Source organism: Kogia breviceps, chromosome 10 (genome assembly GCF_026419965.1).
Source record: "Kogia breviceps isolate mKogBre1 chromosome 10, mKogBre1 haplotype 1, whole genome shotgun sequence".
Lineage (NCBI taxonomy): Eukaryota > Metazoa > Chordata > Mammalia > Artiodactyla > Physeteridae > Kogia > Kogia breviceps.
The window spans coordinates 36,397,414-36,417,940 of NC_081319.1; the positions used below are offsets into that span (position 1 = coordinate 36,397,414).

Here is a 20,527-nt window from a genome sequence, read left to right on the forward strand (position 1 = left end):
GTGCTCTCATGGAAGGTAAATTGGAGGGATCCCAGTAGACAGACGAACAGAGAGAGCACTGGGAGTACAGGAATCCTAATTTGACCCAGACCCGCCTTTCCTAGGACAGCCTGGGGCCCAGTCCTGGGGGTTGTGGTTTATTATGTTGTCTCTCCCCCTGTACTGACGTACACACTTCTCATTTGTCACTCCTTCCTCTCACCCAGGCCACTTGCTCTTCCTAAGTGGAGAAGAGGTGAAAATAGCTGTGAGAGGAACCCAAGGTGCCTGAGCATCTGACAGACTACTCGGGATGGGATTCCCACTGCCGGCCAAGGAGGACTTACCGATATTTTAGTTCGTAGGGGACTGATGATTTCTTCACTTAAGGTCCCAAGGCTCCCTGGAGTTAGGATATTATTGTAAAGTTAAGTCTTCCTCAGCTGCTCTCTGCTGCCCTGACACCTGATTCCCAGGCTTTGGGGCTGAGGAAATGAACTCTGTTGCTTGTCTGCTGCTCAGATTCTGGTTGGTTACACAATGTATATTGTTGAAAAAGAGAAGACTCTGGGTGCCAGCTGCCCTGAGTTGAGAAGCTAGGGAAAAGGTCTTAAATGTAGTTTTATAACTGTGGTATCAAGAGAAGAGCTGCTTTTCTATTAATTTCTCTGCTAAGGGTGCTTATCAGTTCATTTCAGTTAGAAGGTGAAGCCCCAGTACATTCCCAGAGAAAGAAGAGTCTTCTGCTGGGTAAATGTGTGGTACTCTCACAAAGCAGTGCCCCTCACTTGCATGGGTGCTGGGAGCCTCTCTGGTCTGTGAACAGACCTTCCTAACTGTGCCACTTGGTCCTGACAGCCCAGGAGCACAGAGCCTGGAGCAGCAGCCAGTGGGAGGGGGCATAGGGCCGTGGGGATGGTGGAGGGATATTGCACACCCTGGGAGACCTGGGGCTTTCCCACTCCCTGCTCCAGCTGCTTGGGCTGCCCAAGAGCCTGGGCTGTGCTGTGGGAGGCCGAGTGGTGGCAGGAACAACCAACCTTGGGCAGCGCTTGTCAGAGACCTGTTGTAGCCTCAGCGGTGTGGCCTCTGCCTGTACCAACGAACTTCAACAGCAAATTGTTTCAGTTTCCACCTGCATTAAGACTTGAATTGACTTTTTAACTGCAAGCCTTGAAATTTTGGATGATGCATGTATCGTGGATATATATGCTATAGCTACCGTCAGTACAGAACAAAGTTTTTGAACTATTTTTCTATCTATACTTAAATTTTCTGAGTGAATTCTCTTTTGGAGGCTGTTCTTGACTTTTGTTAATGCTGTCTGGATTGCACATAGAGGTTTGCATTTCAGAAACTGCATTTTATACCGAGGGGCCAAGCCCAGTCAGTCCTGATGCTGAGACTTGTTTTGTGGGGAGTGAGGGTCAGCAGTGGCCTGGGTTCCGGTCCTGACTATCACTTGCCACCTGTGAGACTTCAGCAAGTTCCTTAACTGCACTGAGATTCAGTTTCTTCATCTAGAACTTGGGATGATAATATCCTCCCAGGGTGGATGTGAGGAGTGATTGAGTTGGCATAGCTCGAGACTTCAGTATTCTGATGATGACAATGATGATACCGTGCCTGATGAGGCTTTCTCAGAAACCCTCCTAGACACTCAGGTGAATTAGCCATGCATGTTGGGTTTAGGTAGAAGACAAGGTTGTTTTTCTTCGAAGGTGAGGCAGGGTTTGGTTGGAGACCCTGTTGGGTGTGAACCTGTCCTCAGCCAGTTGCCCTCACAGCTTCCAAAGTGTTCACAAGGGTTACTGGATGAGGGAGTTGGGGAGCCGGGGGGCCCCTTCACCACTGCCAGGGAGTGGCATTGAGAGTATATGACCTGCAGAAGGTCAGAGGGCAAGTGGAGTCATCTTTATGAATGAAACAGTACACTGGGGTTTTCCTCCTAGTAAGATTCTTGGAGCTGAGTGAGCCAGGTAGTGAGTGGCAGCGTTGTGTCCAGTCCTCGACTTCTGTTTAACTCTTGGTGGGTGAGTGTACAGCTGGACCCCCACCCTCTCCTTCCAGGCTCAAGGTGTGAACGTGACGTCCCTATACCCATTGTATATGTTCTGTTCTCTGCTGAGTTTGGACCACCCTGAGCAGCTGGAATCATTTCAGAGCCTTGGGTTACAAGGATGAAAACCCACCCTGCAGTCTGCAGCTCATCACTGAGCAGTGGGGCGAGTGGGTGTTTCCTCTCACTGTCGGAAGCAGCAGTGAGACAGGTTTCTGCACTGCCTGAGCCGACGAGCATCTTCCGTGGTGGGACTGGGCCCAGGCTGCAGGTGTTAGACTCTGAGAAACACAGACTCTGGGGCCACTCCTTTTTCTGTTTGATTAGCCATGAGGTTGCAGTGAAGGGCTGTGTAAAGAATTTTTGTAGTCAGAGGCCTCTTATCCAGCACAATCAGGATTGATTATTGGTTGGTTAATTTTGAAAAGGCAGGGAATCTGGGGAATCCTATAAAATATAAACATATACGATAGACATTTTATTTGAACCTATGCCTGTGAGCATCAGGTGTGAGGGGAGCCCCTGACCTGACTGACAGGAGCATGGTGGCACATCTTGCCCATCAGGGATGACAAATGGCTCAGCAATGATCCTTGCCCCTGGTTGACGTGGACTAAATGGGCTGAAGTGACGTATTTCCCGTCTCCAGTGAGTTCTGCCTGCTGGAAGCTTTTCTGGCAGAAGGAAATTTTCTGAATGAGTTAGGTTTGAGGAAGGCTGTAAATTAACCTATTGTGCAAAATTGTATTATTGTCATTTTTAAATTATTGTTTTTGGCAATAGAAGCTTTTTTCTCAGTTAATTGTTTGTAGACCTTTTTTTTTTTCCCTACCACAAAGTAATACATGCTCTTTGTAAACAACTAAAGAAAACGTTATGGAAATACATAGCATAAAAAGCAGAAGTTCCGGACTTCCCTGGTGGCGCAGTGGTTGAGAGTCCGCCTGCCGATGCAGGGGGTTCGTGCCCTGGTCCGGGAAGATCCCACATGCTGCGGAGCGGCTGGGCCCGTGAGCCATGGCCGCTGAGGCTGCGCATCTGGAGCCTGTGCTCCGCGGCGGGAGAGGCCACAAGAGTGAGAGGCCTGTGTACCGCAAAAAAAAAAAAAAAGCAGACGTTCCTTATAATTCCATGCTCTAGAGAGCTACCCATGGTTAACAGTTTATTGTGTGTGCCTTCAAATTTCTGCATGTATATATCTTTTTAAAATAAAAATAGGCTCACATGACACATTACTGTTTTGGTGACTTGCTTTTTTCTATGAGCGAGCCAGGTAGTGAGTGCTTTTTTTTTTTAATTTCGGTGACATGGCATTTTTCCATGTCAATGCAGATAGATCTACCTCACTTTTTAGAAAACTTTATTGAGGTGTAATTTATATAGCATAAAATTCAGCCATTGCAAGTGTACCATTTCTACCTCACTTTTTTTTTTTTTTTTTTTTTTTGCGGTACGCGGGCCTCTCACTGTTGTGGCCTCTCCCGTTGTGGAGCACAGGCTCCAGACGCGCAGGCTCACGGGCCCAGCCGCTGCGCAGCATGTGGGATCTTCCTGGACCAGGGCACGAACCCGTGTCCCCTGCATCGGCAGGCAGACTCTCAACCACTGCACCACCAGGGAAGCCCTAACCCCTCCCTTATTGATAGACACTTGGGTGGTTTTTAAGTCTGCCACTCTTACAGACAAAGCTGCAATACACTCTTACACAGACTTTTGGGTATTTGTGTGAGTGTAACAATAAAAGAAAATCCTAGAAGTGGATTTTCTGGGCCACAGTGTGTAAATATTTAAAATCAAAACAGACATTACCAAAATATCTGCTGCAACTTTTTAAGTGATCTGTGGATTGATAGGGAGAAAACCATGCACATCTCCATCCACTGGGAGATCAAATGAAGTTCATAAATGTATTTGGCCAAGGAATCCAGTTAGCAGTGTGGTGGTGACACAGAGCAAGAGCAGATGCAGCAAATCTCTGAGTTCCCTAGGCCTAGAGGGTCCCCAGTTGCCCAGGGACACTGGCTCTCAGGGCAGAGTCCTAGGATGGCCCATCCCTGAATCCTTGTGGCTTCCGTCAGTGTTCAAGGAGAATTTACACTACCCATCAAGCCTTCATTAGGAATATTTATAGGTCTGTAGCTCCTCCTGCTTCTGAAGTCACACTGCATCCTGGAGGCCTCTTCATCCGCCTCCAGCAGCATCTCTAACATCTCTGCCTCCAGCATCCCTGGTCCCTGGAGGATCCATGCACTGTGACCATGCTGACGCCAATTTAATGATCCTGGGGACCAGGATCACAGATCCACTTCCACACATTTCCCTAGTGGTTGTACCATTTACTTTTCTACCTGAAGTTGAAGAGTGCCTGTTTCCTAATATCTTCACCAAATGTTTTAATCTTTGCTAATCAGGGCAAGAATAATTATTAATTTGCATTTTAAAAATTGACCTTATTGAGGTTGCATATCTTCTGTGTGCTTATCAGCCATTCATTTCTTTCCATCCAAGAGCTCCCCGTGGAACACTCTCACCCTTGCTGAGTTCATCAGCTTTAGCAAATGGCACCGTCACCCTGCTCCCAGGGAAGCTGTGCTTCTAAGGAGGCCCCGTGTTTAGAAGGCTAAGCATATTTATTTGCTAGACAGTTTAGCTTTTTCTCTCGCTTCTCAGCCTTTGGCCCACCCACACGTGGGAGGATTAAAGCTGGCTAACTTAGAACCTCGGCTTCATCTGTCCAGAAAGAGTCCTTACAAAAAATATTCATGAGCACTTAAACTGATTACAAACCCAGAGTGTCCGGTTCTTGCATCTAAGGCCAGATATGGGGAGGGAGGCCTTGACAGGACTGTTCACCCTGCCTTGTGGTTAGTTAGGAGGAGGAAAGGTCTGGGGTAGTGTCCTCTAGCAGTCTTGCTGGCAGATTACTTTGGCGCCAAAGAGAAAGCTAAGCAATTTTAGTCCTGTTGCAGGACTAATGGTTTGCAAACCAAACTTCTGGGAGAACTCACTGTGCAAATTCATGGAACTTATTGAATTAAAATTAGATACCTGGTACTCAATAACTATGTCTTAAGTGACAGACTGAAGGAATTCCTTTGTTCGACAAATATTGTGTAGCACCCTGTTAAGAGCCAGGCACCCTCTAGCTGCTAGGAATGTGGAGTAAGCAGAGCAGAAGTTCCTGGTCTTACAGAGCTTCCTTTCTAGTGGGGAGAAAAAAAGACAGTGGTCAGGAAAACACAAAAGAATTTCTGAGATGAGAGGCATTAGTGCTGTGAAGAAAACGAGATAGGGAAGTGAGATTGAGGGATGGGGGCAAGGCAGGACGCGCACACCTGCAGCTGAAGTGGTTGGGAGAGGCTTCCGAGGAGGTGACCTGGAAACTGGGACAAGAGTGAGAAGAGGGGCCCGCCACTTGGCAAACGGGGAGAAGAGTGTCCCAAACAGAAGGTGCAGCTGCGGCAGGATGGAGCCAGGTGAGTGTGGTGCATAGAGAGAAGGCCGGAGGGGATGAGGGGGTGAAGTCAGAGAAGCAGAGAGAACCCAAAGTCATGCAATACCTTGGCCATGAGAAGGAGCCTGCGTTTTATTCTAACTGCTGTAGAAAGGCATGGGAGGGCTTTGTGTTTGTTTTGTTGTTTTTAAAATTTTTATGGAGGTGTCATTTATATAAAGTGCACAGCTCTGAAGTATAAAGTTTGCCTTTTGACAGATCTGTGGCCATGGGAGTTTTAGTGGAGTGGAGGGACACCCTCAGCTGAACTCTGACCCCAGTCGTCCCACACCCCACACCCCACCCCACCCCACTGCAGGCACCTGCTCAGCCAGCTTGTGGGACAGCAGCACCAACCTGCTCTTTCCCCTGGATCAGAGTGTGATGACAGGGTCTCATTCCGTGGTGCTTCTTGAATCGGTGACATGTCGGTTCAAATTTTTTCCTCACTCTGATTGTAGAAGAAAGTCTGCGGCGTCCCCGAGTTCATTTCATGGTGCATCTCCCATCTTCAGCTAAGAGCAGCGTGAGGTGTCTTGACAAGAACCAGCCCTTTTCCCCAGAGACCCTTCTGAGCCTTCCGAGTTGGTCTTGAGCCCTCTGTCCTGTCAATCCCTTGGTGTTTCCTGAGCATGTCCCGTGTTCGCTGCCTGCTGTAGTGAGGTGGGAGGCCCGGCCATGCCAGCCTGAGCTGTGCCCTGCCGCTCTGCCCAGGGTGTCCCTGTCACCACTCTTCTGTGCTCACCTTTCAGAGCACCAGCATCTGGAGAGTTCTTCCAGTGGCCAACCCTTGGGGCTGATGAAGGCTGACGGACCAGGGAACAGGGAGCATAGCCTGCTATAGCTTCATCTGGTCCCACACGGGAAGTGCAGGCCAGAAGGAGATTTGGAACCAGAAGTACAGTGATATAACAACTAATGATCTTGGTTGTATTCAGATGGTGACATTTTAGATAATTTCACTTTCTCTGGTTTCCAAACTTGCCACAATGATTTATAATCTATAAGAAAAAAGAAAGACTTTAGGGAGGCTCTGGATCCACAGATTATAATCAGATGAGTGCTTTCTTGCTGTCTGCAGCTGGGCTTTGCACCTGAGGATGCACTGTTCCTCTAACAGTAGCACCTCTGCTCCTTCTTGCTGTGATGTGCACAGTACTTGCTAAGTATAAAGCACGGTTTTAAATACTCTAAATATATTCTTGCTAATGCTGCAGTGAGACGGGTGCTGTAATTTCTTCCACTTTATAGAGAGGCAGATAGAGGCCCAGAAAGGTTAACAACTTTCCCTGGACCCACGTAAGTTGCTGACGTGAGGTTTTGAGCCCAGAGCTTTGCACACTGAGTGCTAAGGTGTCACCTCCTCTGGCCTGTGACGAAGCCCAGTGTGCTCTGCTCCATTTGTTCGGTAGTGCCTGCTTCCTTCTAAAAGGTGCTGAGCTGGGTGCGGAGGGTGTAAACACAAATAAATTAAGGAGGCGTCTGCCTCCTTAACTAATAGTCTCGCAGGAGAGACAGATCCTTAGTATTGCACGTGAAGTGTTAATCCAGGGGTGTGCATAGGAGACTTTGAGGAACCAGAGGGAGGGATGAGGCTTAGCCCAGTTGCAAAGGAGGCATGTCTTAGGGTTGTCTGAACTTAATCTAAGAGTTTTCCAGGAGAAGAAATGTGGAGACCCTCCCAAGCCAAAGGGACAATGTGAGTGACAGCCAAGTTGGGAGATGCCAGGCCACGGGTACCTTGTTTGCCAACTTGAAAAGTCAAACTTGTGTTCCCTGAGGGATGGGAGATGGGGTAGACTCTGGAAGCTTCTAAGCAAGGCGTGGCATCTCAGCTCACTCCAGCTGCAGTGTGGAGGTGTTTAAGGGAAGAGAACCAGAGTCGGGAGGACACGCTGCGGGGAGGAGGTGGGCCCTGACCTCAGGGAGCCTCCTGGGCTCTCTCTGCCCTTGCAGTCCAGCCCTACAAGAACCAGCGTTGTCTTGGATTAGGCTTCCTCAGGTTGGCTGGTGGGGGTGGGGTGGGGGGAGGATGTGGCCTCTGGAATCAGGTAGATGTAGATACGCATGCTGGTTGTACCACTTTTGGCCTTTGGCAGATCCTCTGACCTTACGTGTAGAACAAGGATGATACCTTTCACGGTTGCTGTGAAGATGAGAAGTAACGATGTAAAATCCTGGATTGAATGCCTAACGAAGGGTGGTGGTGAAGCAGCCACACCACTCACCTGCTACAGCTGCTTTTGTCCCAACATTGACCCTGTGACATAGACAGCTGAGGACACTTAGACCCGGAAGAGTTAAGTGACTGGCTTAAAATAATAAAACTTGATAAAGCAGGGACTAGATTTCAAATTACCCCCAGCTGGACTGCCTTTAGTCCCTTGGCATAAGAATCACATGGCTCTTCACCTCTTAAAAAGCAGCCCAGTCTGGATGTACAACTATCCTAGGCTAGAACTTGGTCACACAGCCGCACCCAGCTGCAGGGGAGGCCGAGGACACAGTCTGCAAGCTACAGAAGGGACTTCCTTAGTAGGAAAGAGAGGGGCCGGTGGATGTGGGGGGGCAACCAGCAGGCTACCTCAGTGTCTTCCTGGAACTTGCTCCCTGCCCGGAAGACACTGAGCACCTCTGGGGTTTTCACACCACTAGGGAGCATTAAGGAGGCTTGGATATTGGGATGATCGTTTATAATTTAGGGAAAGTACAGAAACACTTCTGGGTTCTTCCTAGATTGCTGATTCCTTCCTAGATTGCTGGTTCCATCGGTGAGGGTGGATTTACTCACCCCCAGGAGTTTCTGTCCTTTGGGATTGGGGTCCTGGGAACACAGAGGCAGCAAGCTGTGGTTTAAGGTCACTGGCTGGCCAGCAAGCTGTGGTTTAAGGTCACTGGCCCAGCCAGTACCAGTTACAGAAAGAGGCCTATCTCAGGTGGCTCGGATTTCACCCCAGCTCCACTACTAAGTACCTGGTGATCCTGGACAAATCAGCTCTTCCCTCCCACTTTCCTCACCCTTTACACCGAGGACATTAGCCCCTCAAGGACCCTTCTGGCTCTGACCCAGATTCCAAACTGCCTAATTTATGAACTGACCCCCAGCTGGCACGGGTGAGGGCTGCTTGCCATTTGCCCCAGTAAACAGTCTGTTACCCTCTACAGGAAGCCTCTGTTGCATGAGCCACTGAACCGTGGTACAGCTTGAGAAATGAGGCCATCAGAGTGTCGTCCTGGTCAGCAGCCTGTCACTGGGCAGAAGGCTCTAAAACTCTGGGGTTTTTTTTGGCTGCAGGTCATTGGAAGGAGAGGGTTTGCCCCCAGGGATGAACAAGAAAGCATGAGCTCATAGTCTCTGGAGCTCCCCCACGCCAGGGGGTGGAAACCTGCTCACATCCCGAGGCCCCGAGATCTCACACAGGGACTGGTGAAGAGCCTATGACTTGTTTCCGTAGCCTGTGACATGGCACCATTCAGGGTGTCTACTGTTGTATCACTTTGTGAAATGCTAGATGCTAAAGTGGCTGCTGTGTGGTCTGTGATCACCTTCTAGCTTCAAGATTAACACTTCAGTAGTAAGAATGTGAATGTTCCACATGTTTTATATTGTAATTGAATTGCCTTGGTGGATTTTCACGGCAAAGAGAAGCTCTCTGCCAAGAAGCCTACCAGGTTCATGAGCCCCTTCCTGTACTGTATCCGCAGCAGGGGTGATTTTACACCCTCATCATGCTGGTTTGGGAAGTGCCGTCAGATAAAGAGGGGCTCAAGGGACTGCTACCTCCTGGTAACCACGTCTTCTGAAGCCCATCTTTACCCCATTGTCATTCAGGCTTGAGCCCTGCTTTCTCTTCACTAGACAGTCAGGAGCCTCTTACTGCCCCTTACATGCATCTAACTCTGCTTCTCTCAGGGTGCGCCCAGCGCGGACATGGCTCTCTTAAATTGTGTGGTTTAATTTCTAAACAGTTGTGCTTTTCATGACTCGGTTTCTAAGTAGGACTGCAGCTGCTTTGAGGAAATTATTTCCCTTCCAATTCCTGTGGTTTGACTTGCAATGCCACCTCTTATGTCTTCTTCCTTGTGATATAAAAGGAAACATCCCTGTATAAAATCCCAGCTCTCTTCCTCCACTCAGCAAGTCCCTGGGGCATCAACTGGGCGAGGCTCCGAGGAGGACAGGGAAGTGGATTGCCAGGTACCTGCCCTCTAGGTGCTGACTCAGAGAGGTGTGTGCAAAACCAAGTGACGAGGTTGCCAGTGTGAAACAGGTAGAATCTGATCACCCATACTGCCTTCCTGTTGTGTGGCACCAAAAACACAAAACTTCTGGAAGAGTGAGCACTATGCCCTGGTACCCTCAGGGGAGGGTGTGAGCCAATGCCCAGAGCAGGTGGGCAGAGAGGAGGGAGTCTTGCCAACCTCACTTGAGCTGCTTCCTGGGCACCCACGTGCCTTGATGAGTGCACCCTACAGCCATGCTGAGGCTGCCTTTCAGTGATCACATTGTCAAAGCAAAAAGTTTCATTAATACACGGTGCTGGCAGGGACGTGGGGAAAGGGCACTTGTATGGGTTGCTACATCCTCTGGAGGGCAGTGTGACAAAGTCAGCTGCACATAAGCTTCGATGCAACAAGTCTTCCACTAGGAATTTACCTACACAGGCAGAGATGGCATATGGCAGGGACATTCGCTGCAGTGGTGCTTGTAGAATGACTCAGAGGTGATATTACCATGCCATGGGATACCACATAGCCTCTAATCCAAGAGGTAGAGCCACGTGTACAGTAGGTGAAGCTCCAGGGGGTGTTCAAGGAGAGTGGGAAGGGTCCGACTCTGTGAAGTCTGCGACCATCTGTCTGTCTCTTTAAAAAGACATCTGTCCATCTTTATACTCGCCTGGTACATCTTTGGAAGGACACACAAGATCCAGGTGACAGTGGTTGGCCTTGAGAAGGGAAACAGAGGGACTGGGATTTCAGATGGAAGGGAGTGTTTTGAATTCTGAATTTTTTTTTTTTTTTAAGAAGAAATAGGGTTTCCCTGGTGGTACAGTGGTTGGGAGTCCGCCTGCCAATGCAGGGGACACGGGTTCGAGCCCTGGTCCGGGAGGATCCCACATGCCGCAGGGCAACTGGGCCCATGCGCCACAACTGCCGAGACTGCGCACTGGAGCCCGCAAGTCACAACTGCTGAGCCCGCGTGCCACAACTGCTGAAGCCCGCGCGCCTAGAGCCAGAGCTCCACAACAGGAGAAGCCACCGCAATGAGAAGCCTGCGCCCCGCAACGAAGAATAGCCCCCGCTCGCCACAACTAGAGAAAGCCTGCGCGCAGCATCGGAGACCCAATGCAGCCAAAAATTAATTAATTAATTAATTTTTTTAAAAAAAAAGAAAAAGTAAAGGGGGGCTTCCCTGGTGGCGCAGTGGTTAAGAATCCACCTGCCAATGCAGGGGACATGGGTTTGAACCCTGGTCCAGGAAGATCCCACATACCGTGGAGCAACAAAGCCCGTGTGCCACAACTACTGAGCCTACGTGCTGCAAGTACTGAAGCCCAGGCACCTAGAGCCCATGCTTCACAACAAGAGAAGCCACCACAATGAGAAGCCTGCGCACCACAATGAAGGGTAGCCCCCGCTCACCATAACTGGAGAAAGCCCTCGCACAGCAACCAAGACCCAATGCAGCCAAAAATAAATAAAATAAAATAAATTTTTTTTAAAAAAAGAAAAAAAGTAAAGGGAATTCCCTGGTGGTCCAGTGGTTAGGACTCTGTGCTTTCACTGCTGCGGGCCCGGGGTTCAATCCCTGGTCAGGGAGATCCCATAAACAATCCGTGCACGGCCAAGAAAACAAAAAGAAAAAGTAAAAGTAAAAAAAATTGCCTAATTAGTGTTTTAGGGACGCCATAACAAATAATCACAAACTTCTTGGCTTAACAAAACAAATTTATTCTCTCACAGTCCTGGAAGCCCAAAATCCAGAATCAAGGTATCAGTGGGGCCATACCCCCTCCGCTGGCTCTAGAGGGGAGAATCCTTACCTCTTCTACTTCAGGTGGCTTCAGAGGTTCCTAGGCTCGTCTTCACAAGGCCTTCTTCTCCGCTCTTCTCTCTTATAAAGGTACTTGAAATTAGATTTAGGGACCCTCCCACCCCCCGTTAATAGAGGATTATCTCTTCTCAAGACCTTTAACAATTACATCTGCAAAGACCCTTTTTCCAAGTAAGGTCACATTCACAGGTATTGCGGATGAAGATTTGGACCTGCCTTTTTGAGGACCACTCTTCAGTTGCCAGCCACATTTGGAGTGGGGGGAACTCAGCTGTATGTTGCTTACAGTAGACCCATGTTAAATATAAAGTTGAAAGAAAGGAGATTGAAAAAGATGTACCCTACAAGTTCTAACCAAAAGAATGTACTCTCTGGATTTTATACACTCTCTGTATATTTACCCCTTCCAAAAGATATACTTTAACTCAAAAATGAGTAAGATTGGAAAAGAAGGGAGCTGTGTTTCAGGCAAGTTAAATGATGTGCAGTGTAATTACACTGAAAGTTCCTTGAGGGCAGGGACTGTGTTTGTGTTATGCATTTTAGTATCCCCAGCACAGAGTAAGTGCTGGCTGTGGGTGGGATGGGGAGGGGAATGGGTGGGCAGGTGGGTGGGTAAGGCGACTGGGAAGAGTGGGGGCAAGGAAACCTTTGAAGAGGCAGTCTCATTAGCATGGGAAAGCAGTCATGAGGACCTGGACTAGTTCAGTGGTAGAAATGGGGAAAGGGACACATCCAGAAGACTCCTCAATTGCAGAGTTGGTGGGGGAGATTGACAGAGTCAGGGGAGGAGAATATGGAGGCCCCAGAGGTGAGGAGACTTCCATTCTATGCAGAAACGGGGAAGCCAGGCAGGACTGGCAGGGTCGGCAGGAGGCATGACTCCGGGACCAGGCTGCACTTGGAGGGTCACTGGGGGCCAGGGCTGGGGGAGGAGGCTGATGAACCCTTGGCATAGAAACCCTGAGAGGGGGCCTTCTCCCCAAGGGTCAAGCAGAGGAAGGAGAGCCTGTGGAGGGAGGAGAGAGCCATTGGGAGGTAGAAGGGAGCCACAGAGGAACACTCAGAACATGGCAGGGATTTCTAGAACCCTGAGCTGCCTGCAGGCGCAAGAGGGAGGCTGGTGTGGAGAGGTCACGTTGCAGCTGGCAGACCCTAGGTCACACGCTTCTCAGAGACCAGGACCAGGATGGGGTGGCTGGGCCCCAGGACTGGGAAGAGTGGACACAGAGGGGAGGAGAGGGAAGACGGTCCAGGACAGGGCCTGCAGGGTGTGGTTTGCTTTCCTGAGCACGTGTTCTGTGCCAGCTGCTTCCACCTGTTTTCTCTTGTTTGATTTTGAGGTCAACCTGCTAGATCATAGAGGCCCCCCTCCTTTTTTTCTTTTTACATAAAGTCACATAGTAGCAGAGGACTCACAGCGCATCTCTCTGGCTATTGGCCACTACTGCTTTTCTGGCGATGGGGCCCCACGCCTGTCTCTGGGATGTGTGTGCATGAAGGCAGACAGCCTGCTGGGAGCCCCCTGAGGGCTGTGCACCCCAACAGCCCCCTTGTCTGTCCCCCACTCTCTACCCACCCCCCCACTCACTCCCCCTCCTTTATCCCACGAGGGCCTCCCTTAGGCGCTGCTCTGTCAACCTTGGGTTCCAGCTCCAGTGTCGCGGAGTGTCAGGGGCCTGACTTACCCCCTTGAGGTGTGCCTGCTTCCCCTCCACTAGCCCTCCGGCCTCAGGGGACGTTGATGGATACGTTAGAAAGGATGGGTTGCCCTTTGCTTTGCCCTCTTGCACCGTCTGAGTTCTCTCCATCCTGTGGAAGCACTAGGAATTGAGAAAAGATCAGTTGTCTGAGGGCTGAGCCTGAATCACTCTTTGGAGCTTCCGAGGGAGCAGCTGCCACAGCCCCATGGGGAACAGGCCTGTTTGGGAACGGTTACCTGGCTCGTCGTCCATCAGGGACCCGGAGGCAGCTCCTCTTCTCTTACCTGCCGAGAAGTCTTGTGTCTCCCCAATTTCCCACCTCTCACCACCACCAAACCAGAACCAGAAGTGCAGTGGAACAGTGTGAGTTCCCAGCTCTGGAGTCATCCTCTCACGCCCCGCCCCCCCATCCACCCTGTCGGCGAGTCCTGCTGGCTTAGTGTCAAAGATACAGCCAGGATCCCACCTCCTGTCGTCCTCTCCTGCTGCTAGCTGGCTAAGCCACCACTGCCTCACCATGGGTTCTCATACTGGTCTCCCTGAAGACTGCTCAGCACAGCAGCAGGGGTGAGCCTATTCGACTGTAGGTCACAGCCGTCCTGCCCTGCAGCTGCCCCCTCGTCGCTGCAGGCAAAGGGGAGCCTTTGCTCCCTGGGCTACAAGGCCTGGGAGTTCTGACTTCATGTCTCATACTCCAGCCTATCCCTGGCATCTGCCTGACGGCTGTTCCACAGACACAGGTGATTCTCACTGACTGATGCTCACCTTCCAGGCCCCCTCATCTGTCCCTGCAAACCCACTTCCCAGGCCCCTTCGCTCCTTTCCTGCTTTCCTGTCCCTTGTTGCTGCCTGACATGCTCTGTGTTTACTCCTCTCTCCCCCCTTGAATGTAAGGAAGGTAGGGGGTTTTGTCTATTTCATCTCCTGCGGAACTGGCCCTATAGCACAGCAGGCCCCTCAATAACATATGGCTGGGTGAACGGGATCTTCTGTTCTTTTCCAAATTAGATCTAGAGTAGCTTTCTTCATGCTTCTTCTTCCTTTAATTTAAAAACAAAAAAAGGTTTTAGACTCATATATTCCAGGGAAAGGGGGTAGGACATGGAGAGGGAGAAGGCAGGAGCCACACGTCTGCTCTTCAGAAGAATCTGAATCCACTCTGAGTCCCTTGTAGGGCCCTCCCGCACACAGACGGCCTGCGCACACCCTTCCTCTTCCTTTCTTGAACCAGAGCCCAGCTGTGAGTCACATCACTTCTCCCATGTCCCACTTTGCTGCATTAATACAAGTCTCTGACACAGGCTTGTCTTGTTTTTTGAAATAAAAACAATACGAACATGGAAGAATGCTTAAACCATTCAGAATGATATAAAAAGTCTGTGGGTCCCATGACCCATAATTCCTTTCATCAAAGGAAGCCTTTGTTAACAGTCACTTACATATCCTAGGGAAAAAACCCCTGCATAGTACCAGCATAAATATACATTCTTTAAAAATGGGTCTGAGAGCAGAATCATGGTAGGCATATTATTCTGCAGTTTGTTAATATAATTTGGAAGTCTTTCTGTATTAATCCATGCAGATCTACCTTGTTTCTAGTAAATGCATGGTGTTGCCTCGTACCGTGATGTATATACCCGACCCCACATTGATTGTTTCTTCCTGGGTTTTTGTTACGACAGTATTACAGTGAAACCTATATACATCTTGGCATGTGCTGCAGTAAGACCTGTGCAACATGTACCTGCCAGTGCACTGCAGGTTAAGGGGTGTGGGTATTAACAGTTTTGATAGATATTGCCAGATTGCTCTCTGAATGCTTGCACTGGTTCATTCTTCTAGAGTGTGTTTTCTTCCCAGCTTTTTATTTCAAAAAATGTTAGACCTAAAAAAAAAAGTCTAAATAAATTTAATGAATACACAAATGTCCTTCATCTAGGTTTATCAATTACTGTGTTGCCACATGTATTGGTGTGCTAAGGCTGCCATAACAAAGTATAGAATCGGTGTATTAAACAAAAGAAATTTATTCCCTCACAGTTCTGGAGGCTGCAAGTCCCAGGTCAAGGTGTCATCAGGTTTGGTTTCTCCTGAGGCCTCTCTCCTTGGCTTGGAGGTGGCTGTCTTCTCACTGTGTCCTCACATGGTCACCCCTCAGTCTATGTGTCTGTCCTAATCTCCTTTTCTTATAAGGACACCAGTCATGGTGGAGTAGGGCCCACCCATGGACCTTGTTTTACTTTTATTACTTCTTTTAAGACCCTGTCTGCAAGTAGTCACATTCTGCGATCCTGGGGGTTAGGACTTCTTCATGTGAATTAGGGGGGTGGGAGGAGGAATACGATTTGGCGCATAACACCATATTTGCTTCTCTTTCCTTACTGTATATTATATTAATATAATTATAAATAGTTATTATATAATTACTTATATTTGTTGTGTTTACCATTTATAATTATAGTGTAATTATTTATAATTACATTATAAGTTATGCCATTTATAATATATTTATTATATATAATTATCATAAATAATGTATAATTTTCCCCCTAAACCACCTGAAAGTAAATTGTACCCATTCTGGTACCTTAGCATGTATCTCCTAAGAATGAGGACATTCTTCTTGGGTTATGTTTTGATGTCCTTTATTTTATGCTGATAGGGACAGACTCCCCTGCAGAGAACACATGAGCAGGAGGCGCTCTGGCCCTGCCTGTGGGCTTTCCCTCCAGATGGCTTGTCCTGGCCCAGCTCCCTCCGCATCTCTTTCCTGAGCCCCTCAGCCCAGAGGATGCTTGCAGAACCTCTGGGCCTCCCTCAACTCCTCCCTCAAGACTCTTTGGCCTTGTTGATGTTTTGGATCTCTCATGTGTCAACGGGATGAGAGCCCTCCTCACAATTTCACCTGCTTTTTGGTGTCTCTATCAAAATGTCTCTAAACACCAGACGTTTCATTTCTGTGCATAGACAGTCCTTGCTTTGCAAACAAGGGGCTGCCTGTATTTATTTAGAGAAGTAGGGCTTAGTGATTGGGTACCCGTTTCTCTCTCCCTGCCTTCCTCTTCCTGCATCCTCATTGCAGATTGGGGCTCTGCCAGAAGTCTGTTCTTGCCTGCTACTGTCGTGTCTGTTTCTTCCTCGGTACTTTTGTGTGGGAGAACATCACACATGTGGCACTTGCATTGTATTAGTAGATAGAGTCGTTGTGGAAGTAAGTCTGCCTAGGGTTTCAGTGGAGGACAAGACACTTAGAACTTTTTTGTTTCCTTCAGTGTAAACGGTTGTGTCTCAGACCCACCTGAGGTGAAGATGTGAGTCTGGGGAGCCCTTTGCCATTCGACGTGGTCAGGCTGTTGCTGAGTGAGCGTCCCGCCTCCACTGTCCTGTGCTGGGAGTGCCACTGCCTGGTACTGGGACACAACCAGCATCCTTGCTCAGTCTTCTCCACCCCCAGAAACCCACCATCTACACAATTCAGAGCTGCTTTTCTGCCATTCCCACCGTGTCTTTGCCTCTGCTTAGGTCTCTTCCCTGGCTTTTCCTTCCCAGCAGGATTCGTCCCAGACTCCTTGGCCTGGCACTCAGGACGCCGCTCAACCTGTCTCCCTTGTTACCTGCTATATTAAAGCCACATCAAATTATGCCACACACACTGTGTCACGTCATGTCCCTGTACCTGTCAGCTCATGGTGTGTGCTCTGTCCAGAACGGCTGTTCTCTCCCCTCCCTGGTCCGTTTGCTAGCCTCATCCCCAGTCCCCAGGACTGGGCTTGGCCACCATCCGTACTGGTGCCCTTCCTCCAGGCAGGCAAGCGGGCTCCCGCCTTCACTCTGCCTGAGACTTATCTGTTCTCGAGCGCTCACCACCCTTGCGGCGGGTACGTGTCTGCCCTCCCCTACAGCTGCCTCTGCCTTTGTCTCCACAGCGCCTGGCTTGGAGCAGGCACTCTGTGAACGTTTGGGTGGGTGGGCAGGTGGATGGATTTGTCGTTGGATCCTGAACTTAGAAGTAGCTACATTCCCGTTTGCGGTTTCCAGGCCCTCTCTGAGAGACCCTTGTCACAAAGAAGAAAATACGATTTTCCACATGCTGTGAGGAGCCATTCTTCCTAAGTAGCCAGTTCGGAAGAGTCTCTACTGGTCGGTAGCAACAGGGCCTCTGAGACCTTCATGGCTTCTTGCACATCATCCCATGTTAAAGAGCAAGTACCCTGACTCAGTGGTTTAAACACTGAGTGTGCCGAGAACCCCCAGCTTGTTAAATGCACTTCGCTTCCTTATCACTGTAGAAAGGTACTGAATATCTGTCTTTTCTTTCAGTCAAACGCTTCAGAGAACCAAAGCATGAAAGACGTCCTTGGAGGATATGGTGCGTATTTAAATATTAACTCATTCCTAGAATGCTTTTGACTATTTGGGGGGTTTTTTGGGGGGGGGGGGCATGAAATGTGAGCAATTATACATAACACAAAGTGTTGAAATCCAGTTAATCATCAGGAACTGTGTATAATATGAAAGCACTTCTGTTTCTTCAGATAACTGTTGAGCCCACTATAGGGTTAGTGACAGCCAGATAGTGGCGATTCTGTCATAACTGCTGTCTAGTTTTAGGAGGTGGAAGGTGATACAGATGTTATCAGTCCATGCTGCAGGCTTTGTTAGTTATGTCTGCCTATTGTTGGACTATGTTAAATCTTTGGACTCTATGTGTAAGCAAAAAGATAATCTAAATCTGGAGATAAGTCAAATGTACCGTGTAGATGCCCCTCTCCCCAAAACTAGTCTTTCTTAGTCCCAGGATGACCTTGTAGCAGCAGTTTTTCCTTTATAGAAATGGTGGTTAAAGCTTCAGACATAGCTTCCAAAGACAAAACTCCAAAAAAATAAATCACTTAGAAGGAGACAGCCAGCTCCTCAGGACAACATAATGCCCTCAAGAAGCCATCTTTCTTGCACCTGTCCTAACAATAGCTACTTTCCCTCCAGAGGAAACGTCCGATAAATCTCTGTGATAAAGGCCCCTTAATAAAATTATAAGCATATTCTTGATTGATCTTCAGTGCATTATTTCTCAATGTTGACAATTCGTTTTTATTTTCCACCTGTCGGTTTCTGTCAAGTCTGGGTATCTAGCTTGGGTGGGGGGCCTGGGGGAATGTGGAGTTGGGTTTTACACACAATCCCCTTTGGCAGCTCCTACTTTGCCGTGATTTTAGGAAGTGATTTTCAAGCCTCAGTTGCAGGGTTGGTCTGGATAATCTCTAAGGTCTGTTCCAGCCCTGAGACCCATCCCTGTGTGCCCCTTTATCACCCCCGTCAGTGGCCTGGCCCAATTCTGAATGCCCAGCCTGGGAGGCCAAGAGAGGCGACCACAATCCAAAGGTTCCTCGACCACAGACTGTGAATGGTCCCCAGGTGTTCACGGCCGAGGAGAAACTGAGGGCCCACGTTATCTCCACAGTGCTCCTGCCACCTGTCCCAAAGACTACCAACTTTGTTTTTTCTTTTCTGAAACTCCTGTCCTCTAGTCCAAGGGTTGGCAAGCTATAGCCCGCAGGCCCAATCTGACTGCTGTCTATCTCCATAAATAAAGTGTCAGTGGGTTGCTAGTGACTGGCTGCTCTTACAGTGCAGCAGCAGAGTGCGTAGTTGCTGCAGAGGACGATGGCCCGCAGCCTAAAATATCTACTCTCAGACCCTTTACAGAAAAGTTTGTCTGCCCCAAACGAGCCCGTTGTTCAAACGGCAACAGCTGAAGGTTGTTTGGGGTTCCAGAGGCAGTGCTGGATGAGTGCAAGTCTCGTTAAGCTTGCACATCATTCAGCTCATGTGTGAAGTCGGCTGGGAGCTCTTTAAAGTAGAGGCACCTCGGACCCCATCCAAAGCTGCGTTCAAGCATTTTGTTTTGAAGTAACATAAATGAAAAAGTGAAAATGCACATTTTAAATGTGTTTCGTGTGTTTAAATCTGTGTTATTAATCAGTGGCCTTTCAGAGATGCAGTGTTATGGTTTTGAAAGGGGGCTGAAATGCCAAGCCTGAGTTAGTCCCAACGTCCCAGGAAGAGGTGACTAGTAACTGGAAGTTTGGGGTCTCCCCAGTGGCTTTTTTCTTTTTTTCCTGTTTCAGACTTATCATTTTCCCCAAATTGGTTATTACCCTCCTGTCAGAGTGATAACAAGTGCTGATTCTATTTTGTACAGGTTTTTAGACACTTCCAAACAAGCCATAGGAATGCTGTTCATCCACTTTGCCAATGTGTACCTAGCAGATCTCACTGAAGAGGACCCTTGTTCACTGTAAGTGGCCCGTATTTGAGTGCAAACATCACCTGCCCCTCCATGCCTTGCTTTCTGCTGCCGGTCATGTTCCCTCTAGCCTGGGGAAGGGGCAACTCCCCTTCGTCTCTGTGCTCATCTGAGAGATTGTTGTGTGCATGCTGGGTGTTAAGGTTTTGCCCAGTGACAGTTGCCCTGTGCTCTGGCTTTCTGTTAATCAACCTAAGTTCTGTCCCTTGGCCTTCTAGTGCCCTTATGTCTCCCAGTTTTCAAGCAGCCCCTGGCAAAGCAGCATAATGCCCCGAAGGAGTGTCTGTGCTGGAGCAGTACACATAGGGGCTTCTCTGTGGTGTCAGCCATTCAGGGTCAAAGCCATTGTTGACCATTTGTTGACCATCATTGACCTCTTTGACCTGAAGACCATGGGTGGTTCTGCCTTGTCAGTGCTGTCAGTGTTCCTTCCACACAGCCCCCAGAGCCATCTGCCTAAAACCCCAGTTGGGCCATGATACCTGTCCTCCTTGCTGACAGCACCCGAACAGTGCCACTCTTAGCAGATGGAGTAGAAGAGGTGTGCCCCTTCCTTATCCTGGCTCCATCTGCTGCCTTCCTCGCTCAAACTGAGTGCTCCGGCCATGCTGGGCTGCTCCTGGTGGCCCTCAACCAGCCCCAGCTGTCTCCTGCTTCTCTGCCTTTGCTCACACTGCCCTCTGCCTGGAATGCCCCTCAGCCCCGCCGTGCCTCTGAGGGAGAGTGGGGTGGAGGGCTGGTGAATCCCTTGCCAAGAGGTTCAATGTGTATTTAAGACCATTTGGACTGGAAGAGTCCTTTAAGCTTCTCTTGTTTGGTGACAGTGTGTAGTTTTGAGATTTAGTTCAGGTCCCGATTCAGAAGGAGGTTGTAAAGTCTTCCCTCCCCAGGGTTTTTTACCTTAAGACCTGGATAGGTTGTAATCTGT

At 49.1% G+C, this 20,527-nt stretch overlaps 1 protein-coding gene across 4 annotated transcripts in view; it reads left to right on the forward strand.

The window, feature by feature from the left end:
• The window catches only part of STIMATE (STIM activating enhancer), a 54,847-nt gene that overhangs the window by 18,878 nt on the left and 15,442 nt on the right, over window positions 1-20,527 (forward strand). For all 4 annotated transcript variants that reach the window (XM_059076016.2, XM_067043995.1, XM_059076019.2 and 1 more), the window contains exons 2-3: window positions 17,613-17,661; window positions 19,495-19,590. In XM_059076016.2, coding sequence (XP_058931999.1) covers window positions 17,613-17,661; window positions 19,495-19,590 — 145 coding nt within the window. The remainder of the gene's footprint in view (window positions 1-17,612; window positions 17,662-19,494; window positions 19,591-20,527) is intronic.